This window comes from Phasianus colchicus, chromosome 1 (assembly GCF_987193195.1).
Source record: "Phasianus colchicus chromosome 1, bPhaCol1.hap1.1, whole genome shotgun sequence".
Taxonomy (NCBI): domain Eukaryota; kingdom Metazoa; phylum Chordata; class Aves; order Galliformes; family Phasianidae; genus Phasianus; species Phasianus colchicus.
Genome location: NC_143436.1, coordinates 81,263,153 through 81,288,683, shown reverse-complemented (window position 1 = coordinate 81,288,683; position 25,531 = coordinate 81,263,153). Strand labels below are relative to the sequence as shown.

Here is a 25,531-nt window from a genome sequence, read left to right as displayed (position 1 = left end):
ACAACTTTGTCTATGGAATTTTGTCCTGATATTTTTTTAGTAAATCCTTGACTATCTCATTCTATTTTATTGGTTCTTAAGGAATTGTTTTTTTTTCCAGAAAGTAAAACATGTTGGAGAAAATGAAAGGGCTGCTGTGAAGGATTGTGCTCTTCTGAACAACTGGCAGATGAAGCATGAGAAGTGTGGGCTTATTTGTACTGTCCTGCAACAGTTCTGTGCAACTTCCAATATACGGGAGCAGATACAAGTCGTACTTGTCCTGTATCAGATACAAATGATTTAAGTGGGCAGGCCTCTGCTCCTGTTGGTCAGTTATCAGTTTTTAGTGTATGCTGCCCTTTTATCCCAGTGATCAGGTTTGGTAGATGTGGGGGCTGCTTCTGGGGCACTTTGTTCTAAAAAGTAATACTTTTAGACTGACAGGTCTGACTCAGGTTCTCAAAGCTGATCTTTCTAACATGAACTTCATCTGAATTTTTAATTGCATCCAAGTTGTTATTGACTGTCCAGTCTTTGACTTATGTTCTCTATAGCAGTGAAAGCTATTGTTTAATCCCCAGTCATAATCTTCTCAGTCACCAGAAAATGTTGAAATTCATCTGCATGTACTGGGGAAAATTCCCTATTTCTTAGGATGTTAGGTACTGGAAAAAGGATGAAGCACAGGAAATCAAGCCATTAGAATTCATTTAAAAAACAAATGCAGAACTGTACTTAACAGTAAGAATAAGGATCTCCTAAAGAGGCTGTTTCTTTTAGTGACTGTTGCATAAGTAGGAACAAAAAAGGGAAAATAGCACCTCTAAGTGGTTCAGTCTTCCACTCTGATAAAGCGAACCTTTATATCCGCTTGTCTTCAAACAGAATTCCTTTCAAGTATAACGTTGTGTGCTCAGCCCCCATCTGAAGAAAATTAAAGGTAAGTGAGCAGTCTGTGTGCAGAAAGCTGAGCCTCAGACTGAAAGCAAGCAGAAAGGGAGGAATTAGAAGGCCAGAGCAAATCAGCAGCACTTGCTACAGTTACTTGCTCAAAGAGTCACACTTCAGTGAAACTTGCTGCATGCCTGGTACTTGGGGGGGGGGGGGGGGTTCAGGTGCTTCAGGGTGGCTACAGAAACCTAATCTCTTTTAAAAACAAAATAAACCTATCAGGAAGCATTCAGCACTTGCAGTGCAGAGTGTCAAACACGGGGATTGAAATTCCACGATCGTTCCAACTGTTAGCATTTCAGGCAGCCACAGAAGGCACTGCAACTTTCAGACCAACTTTCCCATGAATAAGAGACAGACAAAATTTTCATTCATGTTAATTTGATTGAATAAATGAAAAAGTGTACACTGGGAATGTTTCCATAACGTTAGACTAAAATTTGGGTAATTCAATATTGCTGCTTTTTACATCATTCTTCCAAGGCTTTGACCTGTAGGGAAAGAGGAGAGAAAATTAACATGAGAGGAAATAAAAGTAAAATAATAATAATAAAAAGGTCTACTTCTGTACGGTTGTTGAAACACCATAATTATGTCAGGCTGCCTTCAGTAGAACTGGCCTGTACTGTTGCTGTTGGAAGGGAACAAGATGAAAACGGGTTCTCGCATAGGCTTAAACTAGATTAAGGGTTTGTTTTTATTTCATAAATAGAGTGGAATAAAAATCATGACCAGGAGTTCAAGCTGGGCAATCTGCATGGGAATACTGAAGGCATTCACTGGCAGCTTCCTCTGCAGTATTTCATTTTGAGTGTATTAAGAGAATCTTTGTGAAATGTTTTAAACTTGAGAAAAAGTAAAAGAAATGCCTGAGCCTGGGCTGCTGTTGCTTCATTGGCGATCTTTGATTCTTGGTCTCTGCTGGGAGGTGTGGCAAACTTGTGATCAGTTCTAGGCAAGGGAAGTTTCTAGGTGTCATGGGAAAGAATAATATTGGTTCTAGTGATAGTAATCACTTAAGAAACGTGATGCAGACTTAAAAAGTTGTCACATAACTCTGCAAAGACTTTACTTCTGTCTTGGCGAAGCCGAACAAGACTTAACATAGAAGTGTCAGTGTTTTCTGACCTCCATCAATGCTGATTTTTGATGTGTTGAAGATGGACAGGATTTTGAGCCCAGGAGGTATTTTAGGGAAGAATGTTCAAAGAGGCTTTTGGTTCAGCTGCTTGAGGAGTGGGGTGTGGCTAATAATTGATAAATCAGTAGGAATTATCAATCCATTCACACAAAGGCTTTGCTAGAATGGAAGGAGATCAAACTGCAGTAACGGCAACAAGGAAAGCAGTCTCCACAATTATCTGGAAGAGTCAGGTGGGAGATGAATACCATAGTAATTTCTTTCCACTTGGAACTTTTAATGGAAAGTGACACTGATCAGAATTTCCAGAGCTTAGGCTTGGCAAGGAAAAGTAGATTAGTGTATACCTGGTGTACAAGGATGATCCAACAGCTGTATTTTGGTGCAGGGCTGTGGTGGGCTGAGTTGGGAAAGGGAGGAGTCAGACTAGGTGAGTACTTCTGTTCCATTTCAAAACGGAGCAAGAGAGGTTTGTCTCAACTGCCTTAACTGATGAGCAACACGTTGTAAGCTGCTAAGATGGAAGGTGTTAAATTTCTATTCTTCCTAGATACAACTGTTTGTTATTCTGGAGGTAAAATTCCATATTGAAAGGGTAAGAAGATATTTAAACAGGAAAAAAGCTATGCTTGAAGTAATCAGGGCAATCCTAGAACAGATGCAGCAGTCAGAGGTGCACATCTCTCTGAAGTTCTTTTGAGAACTGACTGATGTGGTCTTTTTTTTTTTCCTCCAGAGGAGCGGAAATGAGATACAGCTGGGATTTCTTTACTGACTTGTTAGATAACATAGCAGGCTTACAGATGGTAAAGTTGAAAGAGAAAGATGATGTCAGTGTAACAAATGGGCACTCTAAGCTGAGTAGAGAAGAAACATCCACAGGATTTCTGTTTATGAACTGTCACATTTGGCTATATTGTAGAGCACCTGAGTTGATGTGGGTTAGATGAAACACCAGCCCAATGCTTAACATGTTGGTCAGTGGTTTATGAGAAATTCCCAGTAAGGCTGTCTTGTTGGCAGAGAAGATGTGCCCACTGTCCATGTATGGACACTGTTTCATTTAGGATACAGAGATGTTCTGTACAAAATGTGTGCAGAGGGTGATGTGTGCTGGAACACGTCAAGTTGTGTCTGTCTGTAAGGCCTCTGTCCCTTAGTAGGCTTGCTGTCAGTGTCAAAGGGTCAGCAATAAGATGTGGTTTTAGGAAGAGTGTTAAACTGAAATAAATCTAGCTGCCTGCTGCCAGAAGGCTCAATCTACTGTTTAATGTGGAGACAATTAAATGAAGGATTTGGGACAGGGCTGGGGAGGTTCTACTGTATCTCCACTGAGCAGAACAGCCACAGTAATCTGTAAATCTCTCACAGTGGATCTTTTTGTTAAGAATGTCACCCAGTGCATCCTTTTTCTTGTCTCAGGTCAAGTGTGTGATGTGTGTGTGACAGCTTTGCTGGCAGTAGCATCAGGCTTGTTGATGCTGTGGATCAGAAGCTAAGAGAAGGTACATCTGCCATTTAATTCACAGCTGGCAGCACTGCATGCAATACTTACATTAGCTTGAAAGCTTTCGGGGTAGAGTAATCCGGACCCGTGGCTTGGGGCTTGTAGGAACTGCCCGGACTGCTGCTGCCATCCCACCCTGGGGGTATCCTTGTGGGCGGCACTCGTAAATGTCACTTCTTAACACAGGTGAAATATTATGCTAAGGATTGAATCATCTCTGTACATTTATATAACTAAAAGAATATGGCTGGAGGCTGGAAGGAACTCTGGAAGTAAGGCTGTGAGACATTGAATCTGAACTGCTGGCCTCAACTCAAAGATTAAAGGCCAAGTAAAATACTGGGCGAGGGTGCTTGTTTTGGAGGGTGGTCTTGCAGAAGTGAGTGACTGATGTCTGGGTGAGTGGGAATGGAGCAGAAACCGTTTTTGCTTCTACGCCACCAGGTTTGTCTAGCCCAGTTCCTCAGTTACACACCTGAAAGACCTCCCAGAGCATATAAAACCTTGATTGCCATTAACTAGTGCTCCAGTCAGTCTCAAAGGACCCTGAATTCTTCCTTTCTTTGGGACTAACCAACTTAAAAGTTCATTGAGCCCACACAGGGCTGATTTCTGGCAAGATTCATACAATTCTGTGTTCACAATTGCTGACACAGCAATTCTCTCCCTTGCCTGTTTAATGTATGAGGCTGTACCATCAAATGCTGCCATATGTTTTATTTCCCTTATGAGGACAGGCTGTGGACGTAGGGCTGTTCAGCCCAGAGCAAAGAAGGCTCTGGGAAAACCTGAGAGCAGCCTTTTAGTCACCAAAGGCAGGCTATAGGAAAGAATGGGACAGGCTCTTCAGCACGGTCTGCTACAACAGGACAAGGGGAAATGGTTTCAAATTTAAAAAAGGCAAATGTGGATTGGAGATAAGAAAAAAAGTTGTGGTGTTTTTGTTTTGTTCTCTTTTTCCAATAAGAGCAGTGAGAAACTGGAACAGGTTGTCTGGAGAGGTGGTGGCTGCCCTGTGCCTGGAGATATTTATGGTCAGGTTGGATGGGGCCTCCAAGCAATCTCATCTAGCTGTGGATGTCCCTGTTTATTGTAGGGGAGTTGGACTAAATGACCTTTAAGGGTCCCTTCCAACTCAAACAATTCTATGATTCAAAACTGTGACAAAAGATTTCTCTCAGTGGAAAGTGGAAACAAAGTCTTTTATTTGTTCTTAATACCCACATTTTTCTGGCCTTACCATTCCTCCTTTCCCTGTTTTTCTAAGTCTTGTTACTTTATCTAAATTGCTTTTGGGGTTAGAATCTTAAATTCTTCATTTATGCCTTGGAAAACATTCATCTGGTGTTTCCAAAAAGGACAGTAAAGCTTAAGGAAATGATTCTCAAGGCTCCTGCCAGGTAGTCAGTCCTCAGTGTGATGGTGCTAGAAGGTGGGTGTGGAGGGGGAGAAGTAAGACAGCAAAGGATATTTGCCCTCACAGGCAGCAAAAGAGTCTCTGTTTCTGTTATTATTTCAATATCATGGGAAATTTCTTCAAAGCCATTAGTACATGACATGGCAAAAATTTCTATCTCCAGTTCAACCTGCAGTCCTGCTGCCACCTGGGAGAGAGAGAGAGAGAGAGGACTGCTGATATACAAGGTGCATGTTCCATACATAGCCACTCCACCAGTGCTTCCAGTTGATTCTTGTTCTGTGTTGTCTGATGAAATGAGAGACTTAGTGGAGTACTGAGTACCTGTATCATGAGAAAGGTCTGTATAAAGTAGTGGCTCTTCACACTACAGTTTGAAAGAAAACTGCCACGTCTTTTTTTGTTTGTTTTTTGTTTCATTGCAATTTTTTCTTCTTAAATTTTCTTTCAGGTTCTATAGGCAAAAGGCAAACTGGGACAACTGAGAGAAAATAAAAAAGATATAACGAGCAGGTGAAGAGATACTGAAGAAAAGCAGAAAGTGTGAAAGCTTTCTACTTAATGGGACAGTTTCATGTGCTGAGGTGCTTTGCAGGGAAAAAAAGACATGATGGAGGATAGTTGCAAGCAAGAGAAAATTACTGAGGCAACAATTTACTTGGTTCAACTCTTGCAGATATCAGGACAGGAGATAAAAGTGCAGGCCTAAGAGATAGCAGCTCTAAAAAATACTGTAAACAACGGGAAAAACTTGGAGATAGGGTCACAGTATTCTGGGCATGTTCTGAGGCACACAGTGTAGAAAACAGCAGAGAGAGCAGAAGGCAGCATCACTTTAAATAACTTTGAAGTTATTTACAACTACATGGTCTACTCCCAGACAGCTGTTATGGCATCATCATCAGAGTCATATGAATGTAGCATAAAACAGAAGACTTTCTGTACTACTTACAGGCCCAGGTGTGTACAGCACGCTCAGTCCTGTGTATGGAGGTGGTTGCTTCACCCGAAATCTGTCAGAAAGGGAAGAGAAGGAGTTTGCTATAAACTTTCAGGCAAGCAGAAGACATGGCTGGGAAGCAGCACATCTGCTTTTCCTGTGATTGTGTAAATGACAGCAGAATTTTTTAGCTCACCCTTCCCATCAGAGCGTACAACTCTGGCTATGGCAGTATTCCTGGGCTTTTAGCCAAGGCTCAGGCTCCTATCAAAAATCAAAGCAGAAGTTTAATGGGCCAAACTAAGTCTTTAAATTACTCATTATACTGCCTTGTCTTGCAACAGAAGTGAAACAGCTCCAGTCTAAGCCTGCATACACAAAGAAAGTTGGACTACAAGTTGCACCTTTTTAGCAGCTACCTGTGTGTTGTGCACCTGGAAGTCCTTAAAGATCTTTCTTCGAAGTGATTTGATATGATTCTAGTGCAGAAGCATGATCCTTGGAGAAATTACATGTAAATGAGCCTCTTCAGTTTCACGGTACCCAGTAAGGCAGTAGTTAAATTTAATTTACTAGTATGCTAGATCAATAAATAAATCACTGTCAAGTTCTCTAGAAGTCATTAGAACAGATAAGACCTTTGATAATTCTGTAAGAATTCCTGCAGTCCCTCTGGAGTGCTGGTTAAGAGAAACTGGACTTCTTTGTCACAGCATCCCAGCACATTCAGGCAATGGTGTGGATGGTTTGGCACATAGTTAACTACTGACCCTGCCCTGGAGAAGTTTTGGCTTCAGCATGTGGCAGATATGGGCCAGAGCTGCCCACCTTTGCCCTATATCTCTGCCATCAGCATGTTCTGCTGTCAAGCAGCAGCTAGTCATTTGCTTCTAAAAGCAGCTAGTAAAAGACTCAAGCTGGATTGAATAGAATGAGGGTGGTATTTTCTGTGACTGTCTATATAGAATGCTCTGGTTTGAATCTAAAGAACGTAATGTGCACAGCTGGAGCTCCAAGATGTTGATATATGACCTACTGATTTATCGTTTGCATGTACCATGATGCTAAAATGTGCATTAAAGTAGAAATGTCTTTCTGAGGCCACATCTAACTAGGCTGATTTAAAATAAATAAAAATAAAATCCTGCCCATTCTCCTAGAAGAAGTTGTACAAGAGTCTCTCAGTTGGTCTTGAACAGATTTCTAAAGCTCCTCATTGCCTGAGTAGTCACATGAGACCATGATGACTCATCTGGGTGCACCTCCTGGAAGCCCCTGTTGTGATGATAATTCCTTCCACCAAGGAAGGAGAGCAAATTTACATTACATTTAAATGCTTCACGTTTGTCTCATCCTTGCATCATATACTATAGTAGAAGATAGATACTATAGTAGAAGGACACTTTGATTGCTAAGGTAGCATCACTGTGACAGCGCTCTTGACCCTCTTTTCAAAGAGGACATCAAGCTGTTGGTCCCCTGCATCCAGAAGAAGGATTGGCAGATGTCTGCTCATTTCAAGGGTGCTCCAAAGAAATAAACAGCAGCCAGAAGGTGCATCCATCAGGCACGTGACAGTTGCACAATCAAGACTATGCAAGAGACAAATCCTAGGTGAAACCCCAAATCAGTGTGATTTCAAAGACAACTACTGTGGGTTCTTCTGTAAGCTGGAAAGCAAGGAACATATGGCACAGCTAAAGCAAGTGCAGTTGAGTGAACTGATTGGGAGGAACATGCCTGGCCCACTTTTCTGTAATACATATGGTATCTGGGAGGACTGGGGTCATTAGCATGCTTGCCTGAATCCCACCAGAGTCAAAGCACTGGAACAGTGCTGTTGCTATGACTGAACGAACGCATGCGTTCAGTCACAATGTATACAATGCTCTGCTATCTTGTCTCACCCACTGACAGGGGTGACATCAAGCGAGGGAAACATGCTCAAATGAATGTTTTATTTCATCCTTATCTGTCTGTTTCTGGAGTCATCACTGAAGCTGTTTCTAAATGCAGCTCAAGATATGATGCTGCCTGAACATAGCTCAGTCCATGTAGGTTGTCAGAGTTGCAGCATCCAGCAGCACTTACAAAAGCCAAACTTAATACTCGTTACCATGAAAGAGTTCTTCTTCTTCAGTAATAACCAGTAAATCATCTGCTGTGGGCTAGGACTATGCATATAAAACCTTACTGTTTTATATGATGCTGTTCCTTACTGGATTTGCATCTTCCTAAAAACACTGATATGCAAATAATGCTGCAGTATTGCTAGTACTATGTTCTCCCAGCCATTATCAAATGATTCCAAATATAAACATACATTTTGTTATCTCACATTAATCATATGAAAAGGCTGACAATTAACAAGCAATGCATATTTTGACAGTTGAAAACCAAGTTACTGGGAATGTGAACTAACCTTGAGAAATTAATGCCAACATTCTTCAGAATCACAGTGGCTGCATAGGTACAGCCTTCCTTTAGTACTCCAAACATCATTTGAGGTGGAATGAGGTGGAAGCCACTAAGATGCTGTTTTGCTGTTGCAAGAGAAGATATGTTTACCCTTCCTGAGGCAGGATCTTCTACCTTTGCAAACAGAATTAAAATATTAGATAACAGAGAAAACTGATGACCCAACAATTTAGATTCAGATTTGCTAAACCTAACTTCACCTATATTTGATCTCTGTCCACTCTTCCTGAGGAATTACATGTAGGCACCCTAAATGCAGTAAAAAATGAAAAGGCAAAGCTAAGTACTTTGAATATTATCTGCAAATGTGTAGTGGTCTGAGTTTTCAGACATAATGAGATATTTCAGGGCAACTGAGCATGCTCTGCACTTTTGGAAATCAGTGCTCTCATGTGAGCACCTGGTAATAGAACCACACTTCTGGCACATGAGATAGTCCCAATAGTTGAGAGGAAAGCTACTTATAGAATTGCCAATAAATTTCTGGATAGATTGCAAGTTCTGTTGTTTCAGTAAACAGTTTCAGAACAATGTCTAGTATTGCTACAGAATGAAGATTTCATGCAAAAGAGATGATTGAGAGGATTTAATATTAACAACAACAAAAGATGCTATTTCACCTTTTTATGTGGTATGGAGTTTGGTTTTCTCCTCAGGAGTGATGATGGTAATCTCACTTTCTCTTTCCTTGGCTGTCCTGCAGCATTCACCAGCAAACTCTGAACCTTTACTTGAAAGGGTGCCTCTTGCAACTCCACAGCCAGGCTTGGGTCTGGAAAGCAAAGATTTCAAAAGCATAAAACACTGGGCATCAAATTTTGCCCAATCCTGAAGTTCCTACTCAGATAAAACTTTAATTTTCCATGAAAGAATTTGATTAGCACTAGGACAGCTGAACTGGTCTCATTTTACTTAAGAAGTCGACAAATACATTAAAAAAACCTACCAAAAAAACACCACTCTAATGCTAGCTAGTAATTAAAATTGAACAAATTAGCAATTATGTACTATAATTAGTAAAACTGATTTGTGGGAAGCACAATTTCCAGAGTACACTGGAAATATGCAATGAAGGTATGTAATCATCTGTGAAAGTGATTAAAAACACAAGAGGAGCTACAAAAACCCCATGCACTAAAATCATAATTGAGGACATTACTATTCCAAAGAAATACTTCAACTGCACATTGATCAGACACAGGCTGGTCAAGCCAAATCTATGTGTTCAAGCAGGAGAAGTTCTAGTCCAGGTCCCAGAGCAGGGTTCTGTCAGCACAACCATCTGGCAAGCCCTGTCTTTGAGCAGAATTTCTTGTCTTTAATGCTGCAGTTCATTCATGTGGATTATCTGTGTCCTTCTTCATCTACCAAGCCCCTAACTTGTTGTCTTTGAACTGAACTCCACTGTATAATATACATAAAAGGAGCATAGGAATGAAATGTTTTAGAGGAGGAATTATAGCTTGCCTGTGTCTGTGGGTCTACCATCACTATCGTGCCCATGTAATTATAGCAGTCTGCTAGGGTAAAGGAGAGAATTTCTCCCATTATTTTTATAGCACTCTCCCTTTCTGTCAGTCTTGTGCTCAGATATATTCAGAATGCTAAACAGAAATAGGTGGATTTAAATATCTATTGCAGACAGTCAGAAGTTGTAAGCAGATAGAAATAAACCTGCTCCAAACAATGCTCTGGAAAGCAGTTTTACCTGTTGTGCTGCTGGAATCTTCGCTTTGTACTGAATGAGTCTGCAGCAGAAGACTAGAGGAAGGTGAGGAGTCACTCATGCTACTAAGACATTCAGATTCTAAAGGGAAAAATAATGGGATACCATGACAAGTGTTCTTCACAATCAACCACTATCATTTTCTTAAACACATGAAAAAACCCCCCAAAGTATTTAGTACTTTAATTTAGGCAATCTTTGAAAGCTGTCTATATGACCATGAGAAGCTAGGTAAATTCTGCACAACACTTTGCTCCACCAGACAAAAACAAACAAACAAACAAAAAAAAACAGCAAAAAAAACCCTTATATCTTGTCATTCTTCTTTTATTTCTTTGTTATCCAGAGAAGAAGTCATCAGAAAGGTCTAATGTGCAATCCAGCCCAGGCCTTCCAGTAACTGCAAAATGAGGAAATGTGGAAACCAGCAGGGATCTGATAAAACCCCATGGAGGCCTACTTTCCTAATATGAATCTTTGCTGAATATGACTTTTGATCTCACTTCACCATATCAGTACCTTGCCAGAGCAGCCTTCAAACAGAGAAGTATTTCTCTCAATATTGTAAAGGTTAAACTTCAGAATGGATTGCTCACTCCTACACTGCTTATCCTCAGTCATGGCTTCCTCCTCTTTCAAATGCTTTCCTCCTATATTTTCCCAACTATCCTTACGCTGTGCATTTTCTTTTCCATACTCCTGCTTCAGTTCTGAGCTGCTCCCTCCCTGTTTCATTTCAGTATTTACACCATCTCTCAGCTTCTTCTGGTCTTTTTTCCAAACTTGGCCTTCTCATTTCTTGCTCACTTACTTCTGACTATTTTTATTTCACTTTGGGTTTTTTTTTTTTTGAGCATTTTGCATCCATCAATCCTCACATTCATAGCACAATTCCTCAGCTTTGCATCCAAAGCCAGTGATGTCTGCAGAGGCTCCTTTGGTACATGAAACACAGAAGTCTCATAGACCACACTGGTACTAGTGGATTAAATGGACACACATTTAACCATGATAATCCTTATGGTCAAACTGTTGAACACTGGCATGATACTGACAGTGCTGTTGAGCAGTCACCCCAGAAATATTGTCAGGTACTCAAGTTGTCTGGAGAAAAGGCTGCCTTTTATGTGAGACTGAATTTGCTAACACAAACACAACCTACTCCGTACTGGTGGACCTCAATGTGAGGGAATGCTGCTAGGTATGTTACAATAGGGATCAACATGTCTGAGAATACACAGAGGCAGAAAATTTATTCTTAAATTTAACTTCAATATGAAATGAGGCAACTGGGTAAAAAAAATAAAAATGGAGAAGATATTAAAATGCTACTGGACTGTAGAGCCCAAATTACCTCTCCTGAGGTTTTTCATTGTCTCTGGAGGGAGTTTCCCACTTTCTTTTTGTGGAAATGGAGGAAGTTCTTTAGATAGCGCTTCCACATCAGGAAACTATAGAGAAAAGGATGAAAAGAGGCTTAGATATTCCAACAGTAAATATAAAAAAATTCAACCTTATCAGCATACTTCCCCTTTTAAAAAAAAAAGGTCAATGGAAACAATAAGAAGCAGAACCAAAGAGGTAACAACAGAATTTATGCACATAAATATGCTGCAGATTCCAAAGTGGTTTTTACTGTACTTTATACTCATAGCACTGATCAGGTGAGATTACAAGAAGGAAGTTCCCAAGGCCACCTCCAGTTAACACAGGTGGTTTGGTCTTACTGATTCTTTCTCAAGTTAACAGAGAGATGTTTTCCCAGGGTCAAGTGAAAAGATCCAAGGTTCAGTATCTGCTTTGGATCAGGTTGTCCAGAGTTTACTTAAGGAACCTCCATAGTTTGGCCTCAGTAAATACATGCCACCTCCAAGAGACTTTTCCTTTGGCAAGAGTACCTAATTCCTAGTATTAATTCTGCCACAACTGTCCTCTGTAATGGTTGCTTGAGTTAATTTGAGGCTGAGATGTTCAACCATACCTCTAGATGTGGGACTATGACAGAGGTTACCTGGCCTCACATAAACTTACCCAGTTTTCAGCTCCATTACCTTTTTTGAGAGAAATGCCTTGCCCAATTCTGATTCAAAGTAGGGAGGAATTATTTTGTTTCTTATTGCCATTAAGGTTTTCTTTCCTTCATCAAGTTCTTTCCTAAGAAATTTTGTCATTGTTGGTAAGGAAAAGAAAGAAAAAAGACATAACTGAGTTCATCCTGCTTTCAGTACAATATTCGAGACACTGAAGAACAAAAGGGATAAAGGCAAGTGGCATTTTTTTTTTCCCTGTTTAATTACAGTGAACAATGTTCTTGTAATTTGCAATTTTCTCAGAGGCAGATCAAGAATGGGCTGGCCTGGCTTGCAGACAGTTTCCTGCAGATACTGATTTATGGAGGACTGATAAAAATGCATACGTGCTGTGCTTTGGCTGCTATAAAGAGCTCTTACTCAAAACACACTCCAGTTACCTAAATCTCATGGATCATGTCTGAGACTGCTAATAGTGTCTTTCTGACCTTCCACAAACATTTAAACCTGAGGATTGGTACTGCAGATGTATTGTGATTACTAAAATTTGTAATATAAAATTAATCAAATTTCTATATTTCCTGACAGAAAATCTTGATGTTCTGTGGATGCTCAGAAAAAGTTGTTCAAACTTCTGAAGGTGAGAGTCTAATACACCAGGTGGGTGTGTTGCCATTTGGAGGGACTTTGAAAGGCTGGAAAAATGGGCAGAGAGGAACCTCATGAACTTCAACAAAGGAAACTGCAACATCAGAGACCTGTGGAGGAATAAACCCATGCACAAGACAAGACTAAAAAACACCTAGGAGTCCTGATGGACACCAAGTTGAACATGAACCAAGAATGTGCTCTTGTGACTGCAACCAGCAAAATCCTGGACTATGTTAGAAGTGTTGCCAGCAGATTCAGGGAGGTAAACCTTCCTCTCTACTCAGCACTGGTGAGAGCAACCTGGAGTACTGGGTTCTGGGCTCCCTAGTGCAAGAAAAACATGGATTTAGAGGAGTGAGTCCAGAGAAGGGCCACAGAGTTAAGGGCTTGAAGCATCTTTCATATGAGCAGAGGATGAGATTGTTCAGCCTTGAGAAGCTTTGAAGCAGCACCACAGATACATCTGGGGTTCTACTAGAAAAATCAGCCAGGGTTTACAAAAAACCCAGAATCTTAACCTAAAGCATCAGCATCTGAGAACATTAATATATATTATTTTTCACACTGGTGGCAGAACCAGACAACAGAACACAGGATTTTTGACTTCAGCCTTGTTTTAATTACACTAAGTTAACAGAAACACTATCAGGTTTTGACAAAGTGAGAGGTAAACCATCCATTCAGCATTTGCTGAATTTGCAGAGAACACCCTTTTATTTGGTAGCAGACCACAGTACTCAAGACCTCATGAAAGCAATAAGTCTGTCCAAATGCAGACTTCAGTTGGCTTTTAAAATAATTAACTTTCTGTCCTATTAATACTATTACCTGTGCTCTTGTAGTTTGCTCTGCCATTTGGACACTGGAGTTTGTTCTTCTGTGCTGAATGATTAGGAAAGAAAAAGGTAGTGAAAACAAGAAAACTAGTATAGTGTTTCATAAGCACAAAAATACTTACAAGACAGCCCTGGAAAGAAAATGCTCTTTATGGAAGTCTGTTACATTAACACTGCTAGTGACTCCTGACTTGGATTTGTATCATTTGCACCAAAATCATTCACACATATCTTCATTTTTATTGTTTAGTTCAACCAAAATATTACTAAAAATCCTTTTCCAACAGACATTTGAGTATCTTTCAGAGGAGAAGAGGCACAGAGGGACAAAATAACCACAGGAAAAGCTAGTAAAACACTGGGATATGTACCCAGAGATCTAAGTCTGGGTTCTTTGCGGCAGTCAGGACAATGCCATTCCTGTGTGCTCAGTTCCTTCTTTTGTGTTATCTACATTTACATCAGCTCTCAACAGGTATGTCCTACCTGAAGCTCTGCTGCTGGTCTGCTGTTTGCTCAGTGACTCTTTTCTTTGTGCAAAGTAGGCGTTGAGAAGCCGCTGCATGTTCATACAGCTCAGTTACGTGAGCTGCAATGTAAAGCACACTATTGAACATACATGTCCTGCTACGCGTTTGCAAGCATTATGGCTAACAAACTTGAAAGGATATATTTTCCAAAATATCTTTCTAATACTTGATGAAAAGCTATGGTTAAAAGCAGTGAAAATTAGTTCTTATTAATCACTTTTAATCATATTAAAGATTAATTGCCAGGAACATATTCCAGAGCCAGCTGAAGAGAAAACTGGGTTCTTCCATTTCTAACAGACAATAAACATATTGTTAATATGAGAAAGGCCAATTACAGATTCTTTATTACTGTGAGGAAAGAGGCATAAAGAACTTCATTTCCAACATCAAGTTCAGAACATTAGCAGATAAGAAATTAATTCAATCAATAGAAACAAACAAACAAACAAAAACCCAAATCAGAAGCAGATTAAGTTCATACCCCCATTCTGTATTTCCTGTATTTATGTTTTTTCAAGATACAAATCAAATAGCTGTGAGCAGGAAAAGTTGCTGACATTCAGTCACTTTCTAACTAGTGAGCAACTCTCCAGGTGAAGAAAATAATGTGGGCTTTTAGGTACTTTTATTACTTTCAGCCTACTTAGGTTGTACTTTAATTGCTGCTGCTTCATAGCCACGGTCAGTGTTATCAGGGAAGGAACTATTAGTTCAATATATATATATATATATATACACATTCACACATATATACATATAAAAGCCAGCCTATAAGATCGTGACAAATTTGAGGGCTTTTATAAAGAGTTTCCCCACCTACAGACATCTTTTATAAACTGTGTTGCTTCTTTCAAGCACTGAATCTAGACTGTGAGTTCAAATAAACTTCCTTTGTTCAAAAGAAATTTCTGTGGTTAAACTTAAGATATACAAGTACTGAGAAATATGAACCTATTCAGCAATTTTTTCACAATAAAATATATTCTTGTATTTTTCTGTGGTTTTTTTTTCTTTTCTTTTCTTTTCTATTTGGCCTCTTTTAATGAGCTTCTTTCACAATATCTTCCTTGTTAATAATGGTATATTATAAGTGCATTTTAATTATGTGGTTTTTTGTTTGTTTGTTTTTAAATCAGAAAACTGTAGTAAGCCTTTGTTGCAGAAATTTCCATTTCCATTACATATTGTGTTCTGGTCTCTTTTTAACAAGCAGAAATACCCTTGGCAAGGTAAGAAGGGAGGAAAAATAACATTTTGAAGAGTAGTATCACTATGAGATTGAATACTCTATATTTTTTTATGGAAAGGGTATATGGATTATTAAGGGGATTATTAAGATAGGTATTCAATTTTTATTACCTTTGGCACTGAGATCTTCAGATGATTTCTCCCAGTTAGGGAAGAACTGTAATGAAGAAAGAGTGACTGTGACTATGTGAGAAACAGATCTAACAGTCGTATTCTCTTTTTTTTCAGTCCTAAACAAGCATTATCTTGTTACCTGACAACATGACTACTGGAATGGAGGTATGTCAGCGTGTTAGAAAACACGAGCTGGAAGAAAAAGAAATGAGGTACAATTTCCCTGGCCTAAAAGTATAGGTTTCCTTCTTGATGATCTACGTCACAGGTAGCTTCATATTTTACAGCGTTGCTGTTTATTAAATCAACTAAGCCAGTTCATATTCAAATCATACCTCAAACTCACAGGCAGAGAGTCAAATAGGAAATAGGTTCAGGAAATTGCAGGCTTTGTTAGCTGTAGAGCAAGCATGAGAGAGATCCACAGTACGTGTTTGAGGGGTGACAGACTCTTTCACTAAGCCATTTCCTTTGTTTTCATGCCGTCCCTGAAGCAGTTAACTGGAAACCAGAGTTCTTGTCATCAGACAGTCTATGTTTTAACAGAACTAGGGAACAATGGAGACCTTGGAGGAATATAACACCAGGTCACAGAAGGTCCACAGTGGGACTCTAAGTCTCAGAAGACAGTTTTCCAATGTGAAACCCGTACCTGGAAATGTGCTCATGGTAGCCAGGGCAATCAACAATGATGAATCAGGAGAACAATCCATTGGAACTGAGTAGCATGTGAGATTCAGCACCTGGCTCTCATCAAAGCACATAGAGGATGGAGGGAGATTACTGAGAGATCATTTCTCAATACCACCCTTTCCAGAAAGATTGTGAGTTCCCTCCTGCTTTTTTTTTTTTTTTTTTTAAGGTATCTTTACTGTCTTTTAAAAAGTGCACTTGAAAAGTGTTGAGAAAAATGTATATGGAAGTTGTAATATCAGCAGATTAAAAAGTTACTTGACTAAAAAGTTCAGGGTGAGTTCCAGAATTACGTGATTACATTTTGTCTTTAAAGCTTGTAAGGAAGAATAAAATCCAGAAAGGTAATAGAAAGACAGCAGCAGCATTTAACACTGGAAAGATTTAATGTCTTCTGATTTTGCACATTGAAACAAGTTTTCAAAATGTAGACTATAAGCCTAAGATGATGTTCATTTTCTAGAATACTCTCACACAAAAATGGATGATGATCTGGTAGTGAATATTTACACTAATGTGGCTAACTCAAATGCCAGATTTTTGAATTCCGTATGTTTAAATTTGCTATATGCTTGTTTTTTTGACTAAGTGGAAATAAAAAAGAAAACAGTGTTTAATAACCTAAAAGTCTTGCACATTAATTAACTTGATGCCAGGTATCAAACTTAAAGAACACTGAAGAAAACATGATTTAAAGAACTGAAATAGAGCAAACTGAACGCGCTATGTAAGATGTGATGATTTTAAACATAAGATGTAAACAGTGTCTCCCATTCATCCTAAAGCCCACCCACTTCTGCTGCTTGAACTTCAGTTTTTCACCACTCATCTCCCACTGACTTCACAATTTCCTGGCCCCTAACTCCAAGTTCTCTCTTCACCTTTTCACCACCTTCCCTATACCCCTCCCATTTTTTCCTCATAGTCTAATCAGCAGTGCAAATTAACGGAACATATTTTACAAAAATATAAGCAGAGACAAGCAATAACAATATTCCTCCAGATTGTTTTTAGATTATCTTGAAAAGAGGGTTTAAACTCTTGATGTGAAGGTGGTACTGACTGAAAGACAAGTCTCTCAGCTGCAGCCTGGAAACATTCTCATCCTAATGCTGGGGAACACAAGCACTTCAGTCTTCTTTGGCCTGTGTGTTTGGGAACATATCATTCTGAAGAATCCAAATTCTTAAGCTGTTTTCAGCAGTCCTTCCCCAGATGGCAGTAGTGACATTCAGTAATCCAGCTGAATGCTCAGCGTGGCTTTACTTTACCACTAAATTACAGTGAAGGTGGCACTGTGCTATCCGAACATATGCTATAACAGAGTTTCAAGGGTGGCACTTGCAATGCAATACAATGTATTTATTGGAAAATAGTTCTCACCTTAACCAGATCAAGGAGATTTGCAGCATTCTCTTTTTCCTCTTCTGTTCTTGGTTCTTTTAAATTCATCTCTTCCAGCTCATCTTCCTGCTTTAAAATGTTTTCTATGTATTTCTTTTGGGGACAATGGAAAAAGAACAAGAAGGTATGCATTGCAGAAGTAGACTTAATGGACACATACATAAAGAAAAGAGTTTATAAAAGTAACAGATATAAGTATACTTTGCAGTGTCATAAAGACCACTTCTGTGAGAATCTGTATGACTCCATATCTACAGGTTTGCACAGGGAAATAGTTACAAAAACCTGAAAAAGAGGAGTATGTGCCAAGAGCAAGTGAAAGACTGCCAAGGTCTAATCAACTCTGATGATTAGAAATACTGTTGAATCTGCAAGAAGTGACAAACTGAGGACACAAAGCATCTGCTTAATTTCCACCAGGCCACTTGCACACATTCACACCCACAATGAGCTGTATGACTTGAACTACACTCAACAGGATGGCGATCAGCTACCTAGAATGGTGGGATGGTTGGTGGCCCTGCATGTGGCAGGGGGGTTGGAGATTCATGATCCTTGAGGTCCCTTCCAACCCTGGCAATTCTGTGATTCTGTGATTCTGTGAATCCCTTGGTGTGCCTGTTTGATCCTGTGCTTCTCAGGATGAAATAAGGGCTGGCCTCCCAGCTGTTACACCAGTCAGGTAAGAATGAGTGAGCACGCAAGCATCTGATTAAACTATATGAGTGAATAAAGGAATGTGTTGAGTCAATAGCTATCTGTTATTAATAACAATGATTTGATTTTTAAGATCACATTAACGAATAAAAGGGATCAAACAAACATTGGTTGTGATCTCCATCTCCTTTCCATTTGATTTCTGTTAGGGAAATGGAAATTTAGAGTATCGTAGTTGAAAAATTAGGCTTAGAAAGTGTCTGAAGCTCTGCTTTTTATATGTAAGCATACTTTCTCAAAATCACTCTGAGCGCTAAAGAAAAGGGCATGTTCTTTTTACACATTTCTTTATGCATTAGATGATCACCTGGATGGAAAGGAAGGGTTTTTGCAGACAGCTGCCCTAACACACCACCCTGCTAGAAAGTTACATGCAACATTGAACTTTATGCATGGAGAAGGTTGGCAGAAGTAATCTGCTTCCAGTTCCAGTTCTTTTTCTTTAGATACTGATTTAGTTCTGCAAAAATGAGTATTTGGCTAAAGATTTAAGATATCTGTTTCTGGAAAAATCCATTAATTTGACATTGATATATGAGCAATGAGGGTTTTTTCACTGCACATTAATGCAGTTATTTACAAATGTTTCCTCAGTGCCAATAATTACAATTCTTCCTTCCCAACATAACAGTGTTCTTCTTCTTCTAAAATCCAGAAGAGATCTGGTCAATGGAGTGATGTAATTTGGGATTTTGGTGTGGAACATTTACTATTAATATTATTTTTAAGACTGTTGCCTTTGAAAACTCAATATGTAAATCAAAAAATAAGTTGTATATATGAGGGCTGCTCTAAAAGCAATGGTATGGTAGTAGAGGTTGAACCTTTCACCAATTTTCTGTTAAATTTTGTTGCCACGTGACAGATGGCAGTTTGGCAAAATAGTGTCTGATATGGAAGTGCAGATGAAGTAAAGGTGTGTTACTGAATTCCTTCATGTGGAAAAAATTGCTCCCATTGACATTTATCCACACTTGCTGAATGTTTATGAAGACCAACTGAAGTGAGCACAGTAAGGTGGTGGGTGGTGCAATTAGCAGTGCTGACAATGATGAGAAACACAATCCATGTTCCAAATGGCCATGCACATTTGTCACACCACAAGATTAGGAGCGCCTTGATCAGCTCATACACACAAATCAGTGGATTACAACCAGACAACCGTGTATGGAGCTGAATACTGGCTTCAATGCACTGGAAATGACTGGGATAGGTGACAACATTGGAATATCAGACAAACCATCAACTCTGACTGCTGCATTTTGATGCTCACTAAGCAGAAGGATCAAATTTTCAGAGTCAGGTTAGAGAAGACAACAGCCTCTCTCTTGCAACACAATAGTGCCAGGCCCCAAACCAGTCTGAAGATTGTGGAGCACATTGCCAATCTTGGCTGGACTGTCCTACCACACCCATCATATAATCTGGATTGGTGCCTTCTGACTTTTATCTTTTTGGGCTGATGAAAGATGCCCTGTGAGGGCAACATTTTCCTAGCAACGTCATCACAGCAGCTGTGAAACAGTGGCTCACCTCTGCTGGTGCAGATTTTTTTTGATCATGGCATGCAGGTTCTTGTTCATTGCTAGCAAAAATACACAGCTAATGGTGGTGACTAAGTTGTACTGTTTTGTAGATGAGAATTTGCTCTACCAAATAGTGTTATTGTGCTCTTTGTATCTGTTGTAGTTTCCATGGAAATAATAGGAGGCGTTACTTCCAGACCAACCTACACATTTATAGAATGTAGAAGAGTAAAATTTAGTTCTGATAGATTAGCATGTCTCAAGCTATGCCAAAGTTGAACAGCTGTTAATGTTTTTCTATTGCAAACATGCCTTTCTTGAAATATAAGGTGGAAAAAAAAAAGTCTAACCAGCTACAGTGCGCCACTACCATCACAGATTCTATATGCCATTAATTTTGAAATTCAGTCTGCAATGCCACCATCAAAATGCTTAGCAATTTAATTATAGAACATGTGTATTTTGTTACTCCAACTGGTAAATAATACTTTTAACTATAAAAATTCTTTTAAGAGCATCTTGACAGTATGAATCAAATAAATCAGTGTTTTACACAAAAACTAAAAAGTGAAGTGCTAACAAGGATCAACAGCAGGACTTTCAGGTCCTATCTCAGAATGCTGTAACAGGAGCTGCTTGTACCTTTTTATGAACCAGGCACTAATGAGTGATGGACAGACACTTCTGCAGAAGGCTACACAGCTAGTTGCTAGACGTGAACAGAGCGACAGAACTCAGGCTTCAACCTAGACATGTTCTATGCTGACCTATAAAAACTAATCAGTAATGAAGACTACTGTCCCAGTGACTTCATCACTAAGCTAACTGTAGATTTATAGTGGATTCAAAATTATTTTGTAACGTTATAGATATTTTCAAGGTTTTGATCAGGAAAATAAACACTAAGCAACGAAAAAGTAACATGTAATTCCCTTTCTCTCAGCATTGATTTGCTAGTATACAGTCTATGATGTGTACTGGACTGGTCCCCATGTATCTGCTCAGAAAAGTAGGTTCCAAAAGGTATAGGAGAAGAGAGACAAGCAGCTTCAAAATCACATTTTCCTTAGGCCACCTGCCTACATATGAAATGCTAGTGGTTCTTCAAAAATATTATGGTTCTTGTCTCAGATATATATAAATCCATGTTACCCATTTTGCCTGTTCTCTAACACTCACTGGGAAAATGAAGCAAATGTGATTGTACTACCTTGAGAGAAAGCTGTAGCTTTCCTCTTAGTTCATCACTGAGTGGCTCATACTGGAACAGCTGACGGATTTGCAGTTTTTTAGGACACTTTCGCACAGGTACTGGTAAGCATGTCTCATCTTTGGATCCAATGCAGAGACCCTTCCAAATGTGCCTTTTGACTGTGATCTCCTTCTGAACATAAGCAAGAGCAAACAAAAAAAGCAAGAGGCTATTTTTATTACTGGGTAACTATAGATATCAACAATTTATGTTTCAGCTGAAAAGCACATGCTGTACTTATAGCATTTGGAGATCTAGTAAATCATGTTAGTACATCCTTGGGCACAATTTATGGATCCTACAATCTCTTCATCTGGCAAAACAAACTATCCCTAAAACTGTTGTAATCACCTCACTAAGTATGAAAGAAGCCCAAGTTGACTAGATTTTTCCTGACGCAGCCCACTCCTTGCTTTGTTTGCTTAATAAAATAAATTTAATTGCTTATTTAACTGTCATTGTTTGGAGTTCCAATAACCTCTCTGACAAACATGGTGCTGGCTTAAGCAGCAAAAGACAGTTTCAAAACAATTATACCTCACAAGGAGAAAATGCATTCCAAGTTCTTGGCCGAAGATTCGGAGGAACAATACTCTCTGGTTCTTTCTTCATTACCCAGGGAGAGGCTTCAGACAAAGGGAAGAGGATGGTAATACTTACAGCACCTGGTTCAAAAGTGTATTTTGGTAAAAATCAGTTTGAATCCAAAAACAATGGACAAGGGTCTCAGATGTCTAGAAAAATATAAATATGAAGAAACTTATAATCAAACGTAAAACTCTACGTGAAAATGTGATACCCAAGGCTATAGATAATATTGGATCACTGAGGTGGTTATACAATAGCTGGACAGGTTTGGATTACTCAGCTACGTTTAACAACTGGCTACTTCTTTTAGGAAGCAATTTAGTTGTATATTGTGTGGAAACAGGGAAGAAAACCCACTGATTTGTGTTTATTGAACACTAATTTCAGAAGATGTACATTAGATTCATACAAAAACAGTTCTTCACTGTGCTTTACACATCACAGCCTGATCACCAGAATGATTCTATGGGAAAACATTTATTATTTCTTTTTATTGTTGCAATTAATTTTAAAGTGTTTCAAAATGTTTTTTTTTCTTACCCAGATCCAAAGTCTTAATTTACTATTATCTCTATCAGAAAGGTGGCCTTCAAAACTGATACTACCACTGAGATGTTCTGTCACAATAATACAAAATTGTAACATCTTATTATCAAGGCAAATTGAGTAGTGGGAAAGGTAGAGTATGAAGTTTGGAAAAGCTTCATAGTAGCAGTGTCCAAAGAAAGCCTGTTACCTGTTACTGTTCCTCTATCTTTACCTTAACCTGTGATTGGAATACTTCAGTGCGAGTCATTTTCCTTGGGGGAATACTGGAGTGCCACCATTACAAATTATTGCTGGTTGTGAGCAAGTTTTCTTGGATGGAATTTCCACCGGGTGCTTATCTTCTCCATCTTCCAGAGATTTCCACTTCCCTTATCTTTTTGGCTCCCTTAGCACTTTTCCTCTATTCCCATGACAAAATCATTCCTTTCAGTTTATATAGAGGGGAACACAGGGGAACTCATCACTGTTATCATTTCTCTACATTCATTTGTTTCTGTCATTTTGTAGACACATATATTTCATTAGATCTACCCTGTCTAGGCCACTACATCTATCTTGTTAGGCCACCATATATTTACACAAATGGTATTTCCAACTAACTTTACAATAGTAGCCATTTTAGGATGTAATTTATTGCATTGGTGTAATGAGGTGGTTGTTGCCAGGTACTACTGGCATCCCTCACTTCAGTCCTATTTTTCCAGCTTTTTAGTAATATACATTTACTCATTCTATAGCCAGACTAACGGATAACAGATTACAATTGTCTTCACTGATAAAGACAGCTATATTACTATATGAAGACTGCAAGATATTCAGTGTTTTTGATAGAAGTACACAGAGTATCTATGCATCTGGCAAATGCTTTTGTTTGTAAGTATGAGAGTGAATAAAGACATGCCAATTGTTTGTTCACTTACTTATCCTTTCAAAGTGTCATTCAGTTAATTCTCTTGTTTCTCCAAGCTTCTGCACAAGCCCTCTTCTTGCTTCACTGTCAGGAGAGCGGACACTTGCCCACACAGGGAAAACATTTTCAAAATTTCCTGTCCAAATGAGCTTTGAAACTTCTGACTCTACTTTTGATTATTTGTGTCACTAGTTTGTCAGAAAATGAACTAAATCTTCCTACCTGGATATTCTTGTACAGGTTCCTGCAAGACTGCAACAGCTGGATCATCACAGACCTCAGCAAGATACTCTTCCACATCCTTGCTCCGCAGGAGTTCAGTTCCTGAACCATCCATATGGATGATGAAGAACCTGGAGAGCCACAGAACTCTGATTGTATTGTGTATAGGAAGCAAGGTACTGGCAACAGGGAAGGCTGCAGGGGTGGCCTCTTTGAGGAAAGGCCAGAGCTTCTCTGTGCCAGACACAGGTGGTTCCAGCTGGCTGCATCATCCCCAGCCACACAGCTGAGCCCAAGCTGGGAGACATTTCTGGGAAAGCATATTTAAGACAGGCTAAAATGCTGCACAAGCAGTAAGGGGTGAGAAAGAAAGTGTGAGAAACAACCTTGCAGACACAAAGGACAGAGGTGCTCCAGGTGCCAGAGCAGCCTGTGATACCAACCTAGGTGGGACAGCTGATTGGCTTAATGATAGGACAGCTTTGCAGAGGGATCTGGATAGACTGACTCCAATCACATACCAACAAGAAGGCCAACAGCATCCTGGTCTGCATCAGAAATACTGCGGTCAGCAAGATCAGGGAAATGATTGTGCCCCTGTACTCAGCACTGCACCTGGAGGTGAGCCTGCATCTGGAATACCGTGTTCAGCACTGGGCCCCTCAATACAAGAAGAATGTTGAATTGCTTACGCATGTGCAAAGAAGAGCAACAAAGCTGGTGAAGGGAGTAGAAAACAAGAGTTATGAGGAGATGCTGAGGGAAATGGGGTTATTTAGTCTGAAGGAGACGAGACTTTGCCACTGTTTCCAACAGCCCTGCAAAGAGGTTGCAGTGAAGAGTGTGTCAAACTATTTTCTTGGGGGACAAGTAATGGGAAATCTCAGCTTGTGTCAGGGATATTCTGTTTGGTTATTATGAAGGACTTTTTTGTGGAGAGAAGAGTGGTCAAGCACAAAGTGGAATGGGTTGCCCAGGGAAGTGATAGAGTCCCCATTCCTGGAGATATAAAAGACATAGGGACCTGGCACTACAGGACATGGTTTAGTGTAGGTTAGGTTGACTTGATGATTTTGAAGATCTATGATATTTCCTTAAGGAACTGTGGCCTTGGACAGCCCACACTGGAGCAGGCTTCTCCCGAAGGACTGCAGCACGTGGAGAAGGAACATGCTGGAAAAGGGGAAAACTGTGAGAAGGAAGGAGATGCAGAGAGGAATTGTGAGGGACCACAGCCACAACCTCCACTCCCCACCCCCTGTACAACTAAGGAGGTGACAGGGAGAAGTAGAGTAGTCATGTTAAGCCTGCAGAAAAGAAGGGATTGGGGGAAAGTGTTTTCTTGTGTGTCTTTCTTTCTCACTATTCAAATCTTGGCAATAATTACATTATTTTCCCTTAAGTTGAGTCTGTTTTGCCCACTACAATAATTGGTATGTGATCTCTGTCTTTATCTCAAACCACAAGCTTTTCCATCTTATTTTTTCCACTTGCCTCATCAAGGAGGGGAAGTGAAAGAGAGGCTGAATGGGTCTGGCAGCTGATAAATGCCACCACCCTCATCAAATCCAAGATTTTTGAATTGTGTTCTTTTCTAGATGACAAAAATAAAAAAGCTCTGTGATGACAAAATAAGAAAACAGAATTTCAGGACATAAAGTGCAGAAATACACAGTAATGAACGAAGAAAGTGCAAGTCTACAAACCCTGTACAAATACAGAGTAGCAAAGAAAGAAACTGTAAACTTATCAAACTACTGAAGTTTACCTGGGGACATGTTCATCATAAGAGATGGATTTGTTAACTTCTGGGAGTACGGATGCTGAACTTTCGTTCTCCTTGCTGTCAAAGCCAATGCTTTGAACTAACACAGATGTGCTGCCATCAGCCATGACCTGTAACAGAAATCATATAAAATGATTTGAGATGCATGATGTATTTAAAACAGTAACGTGCTGCTGGACTGTAAGTATAATCTAGCTCAGTGACCAAAAATAAAATCATATTTCATGTTGAGCAACCTGAAATTGACAAGAAAAAGAAATGAAGAAAACTGAAAACACAGTGAAAAAAGTGAAAACATTTCTAGGAAAACATGACATATCAGAAATGCTA

General features: G+C 39.5%; 1 protein-coding gene across 5 annotated transcripts in view; it reads right to left on the bottom strand.

The window, feature by feature from the left end:
- Positions 1-1,193: 1,193 nt before the first annotated feature.
- The window catches only part of SPAG17 (sperm associated antigen 17), a 97,833-nt gene continuing 73,495 nt past the window's right edge, over positions 1,194-25,531 (bottom strand). For 3 of the 5 annotated variants that reach the window (XM_090149905.1, XM_031613108.2, XM_090149921.1), the window contains exons 32-48: positions 25,184-25,311; positions 23,416-23,546; positions 21,684-21,811; positions 21,105-21,278; positions 17,631-17,744; positions 15,552-15,597; positions 14,146-14,248; positions 13,652-13,705; positions 12,194-12,296; positions 11,497-11,593; positions 10,125-10,223; positions 9,037-9,188; positions 8,361-8,530; positions 5,951-6,011; positions 5,053-5,185; positions 3,630-3,767; positions 1,195-1,424 (exon numbers count right to left, since the gene is read on the bottom strand). In XM_090149905.1, the coding sequence (XP_090006031.1) occupies positions 3,631-3,767; positions 5,053-5,185; positions 5,951-6,011; positions 8,361-8,530; positions 9,037-9,188; positions 10,125-10,223; positions 11,497-11,593; positions 12,194-12,296; positions 13,652-13,705; positions 14,146-14,248; positions 15,552-15,597; positions 17,631-17,744; positions 21,105-21,278; positions 21,684-21,811; positions 23,416-23,546; positions 25,184-25,311 (1,830 nt within the window). In that variant the 3' untranslated portion in view covers positions 1,195-1,424; position 3,630. Of the gene's footprint in view, positions 1,425-3,629; positions 3,768-5,052; positions 5,186-5,950; positions 6,012-8,360; positions 8,531-9,036; positions 9,189-10,124; positions 10,224-11,496; positions 11,594-12,193; positions 12,297-13,651; positions 13,706-14,145; positions 14,249-15,551; positions 15,598-17,630; positions 17,745-21,104; positions 21,279-21,683; positions 21,812-23,415; positions 23,547-25,183; positions 25,312-25,531 lie in introns of all 5 variants that reach the window. The other 2 variants (XM_090149909.1, XM_031613109.2) reach the window with 2 other exon arrangements.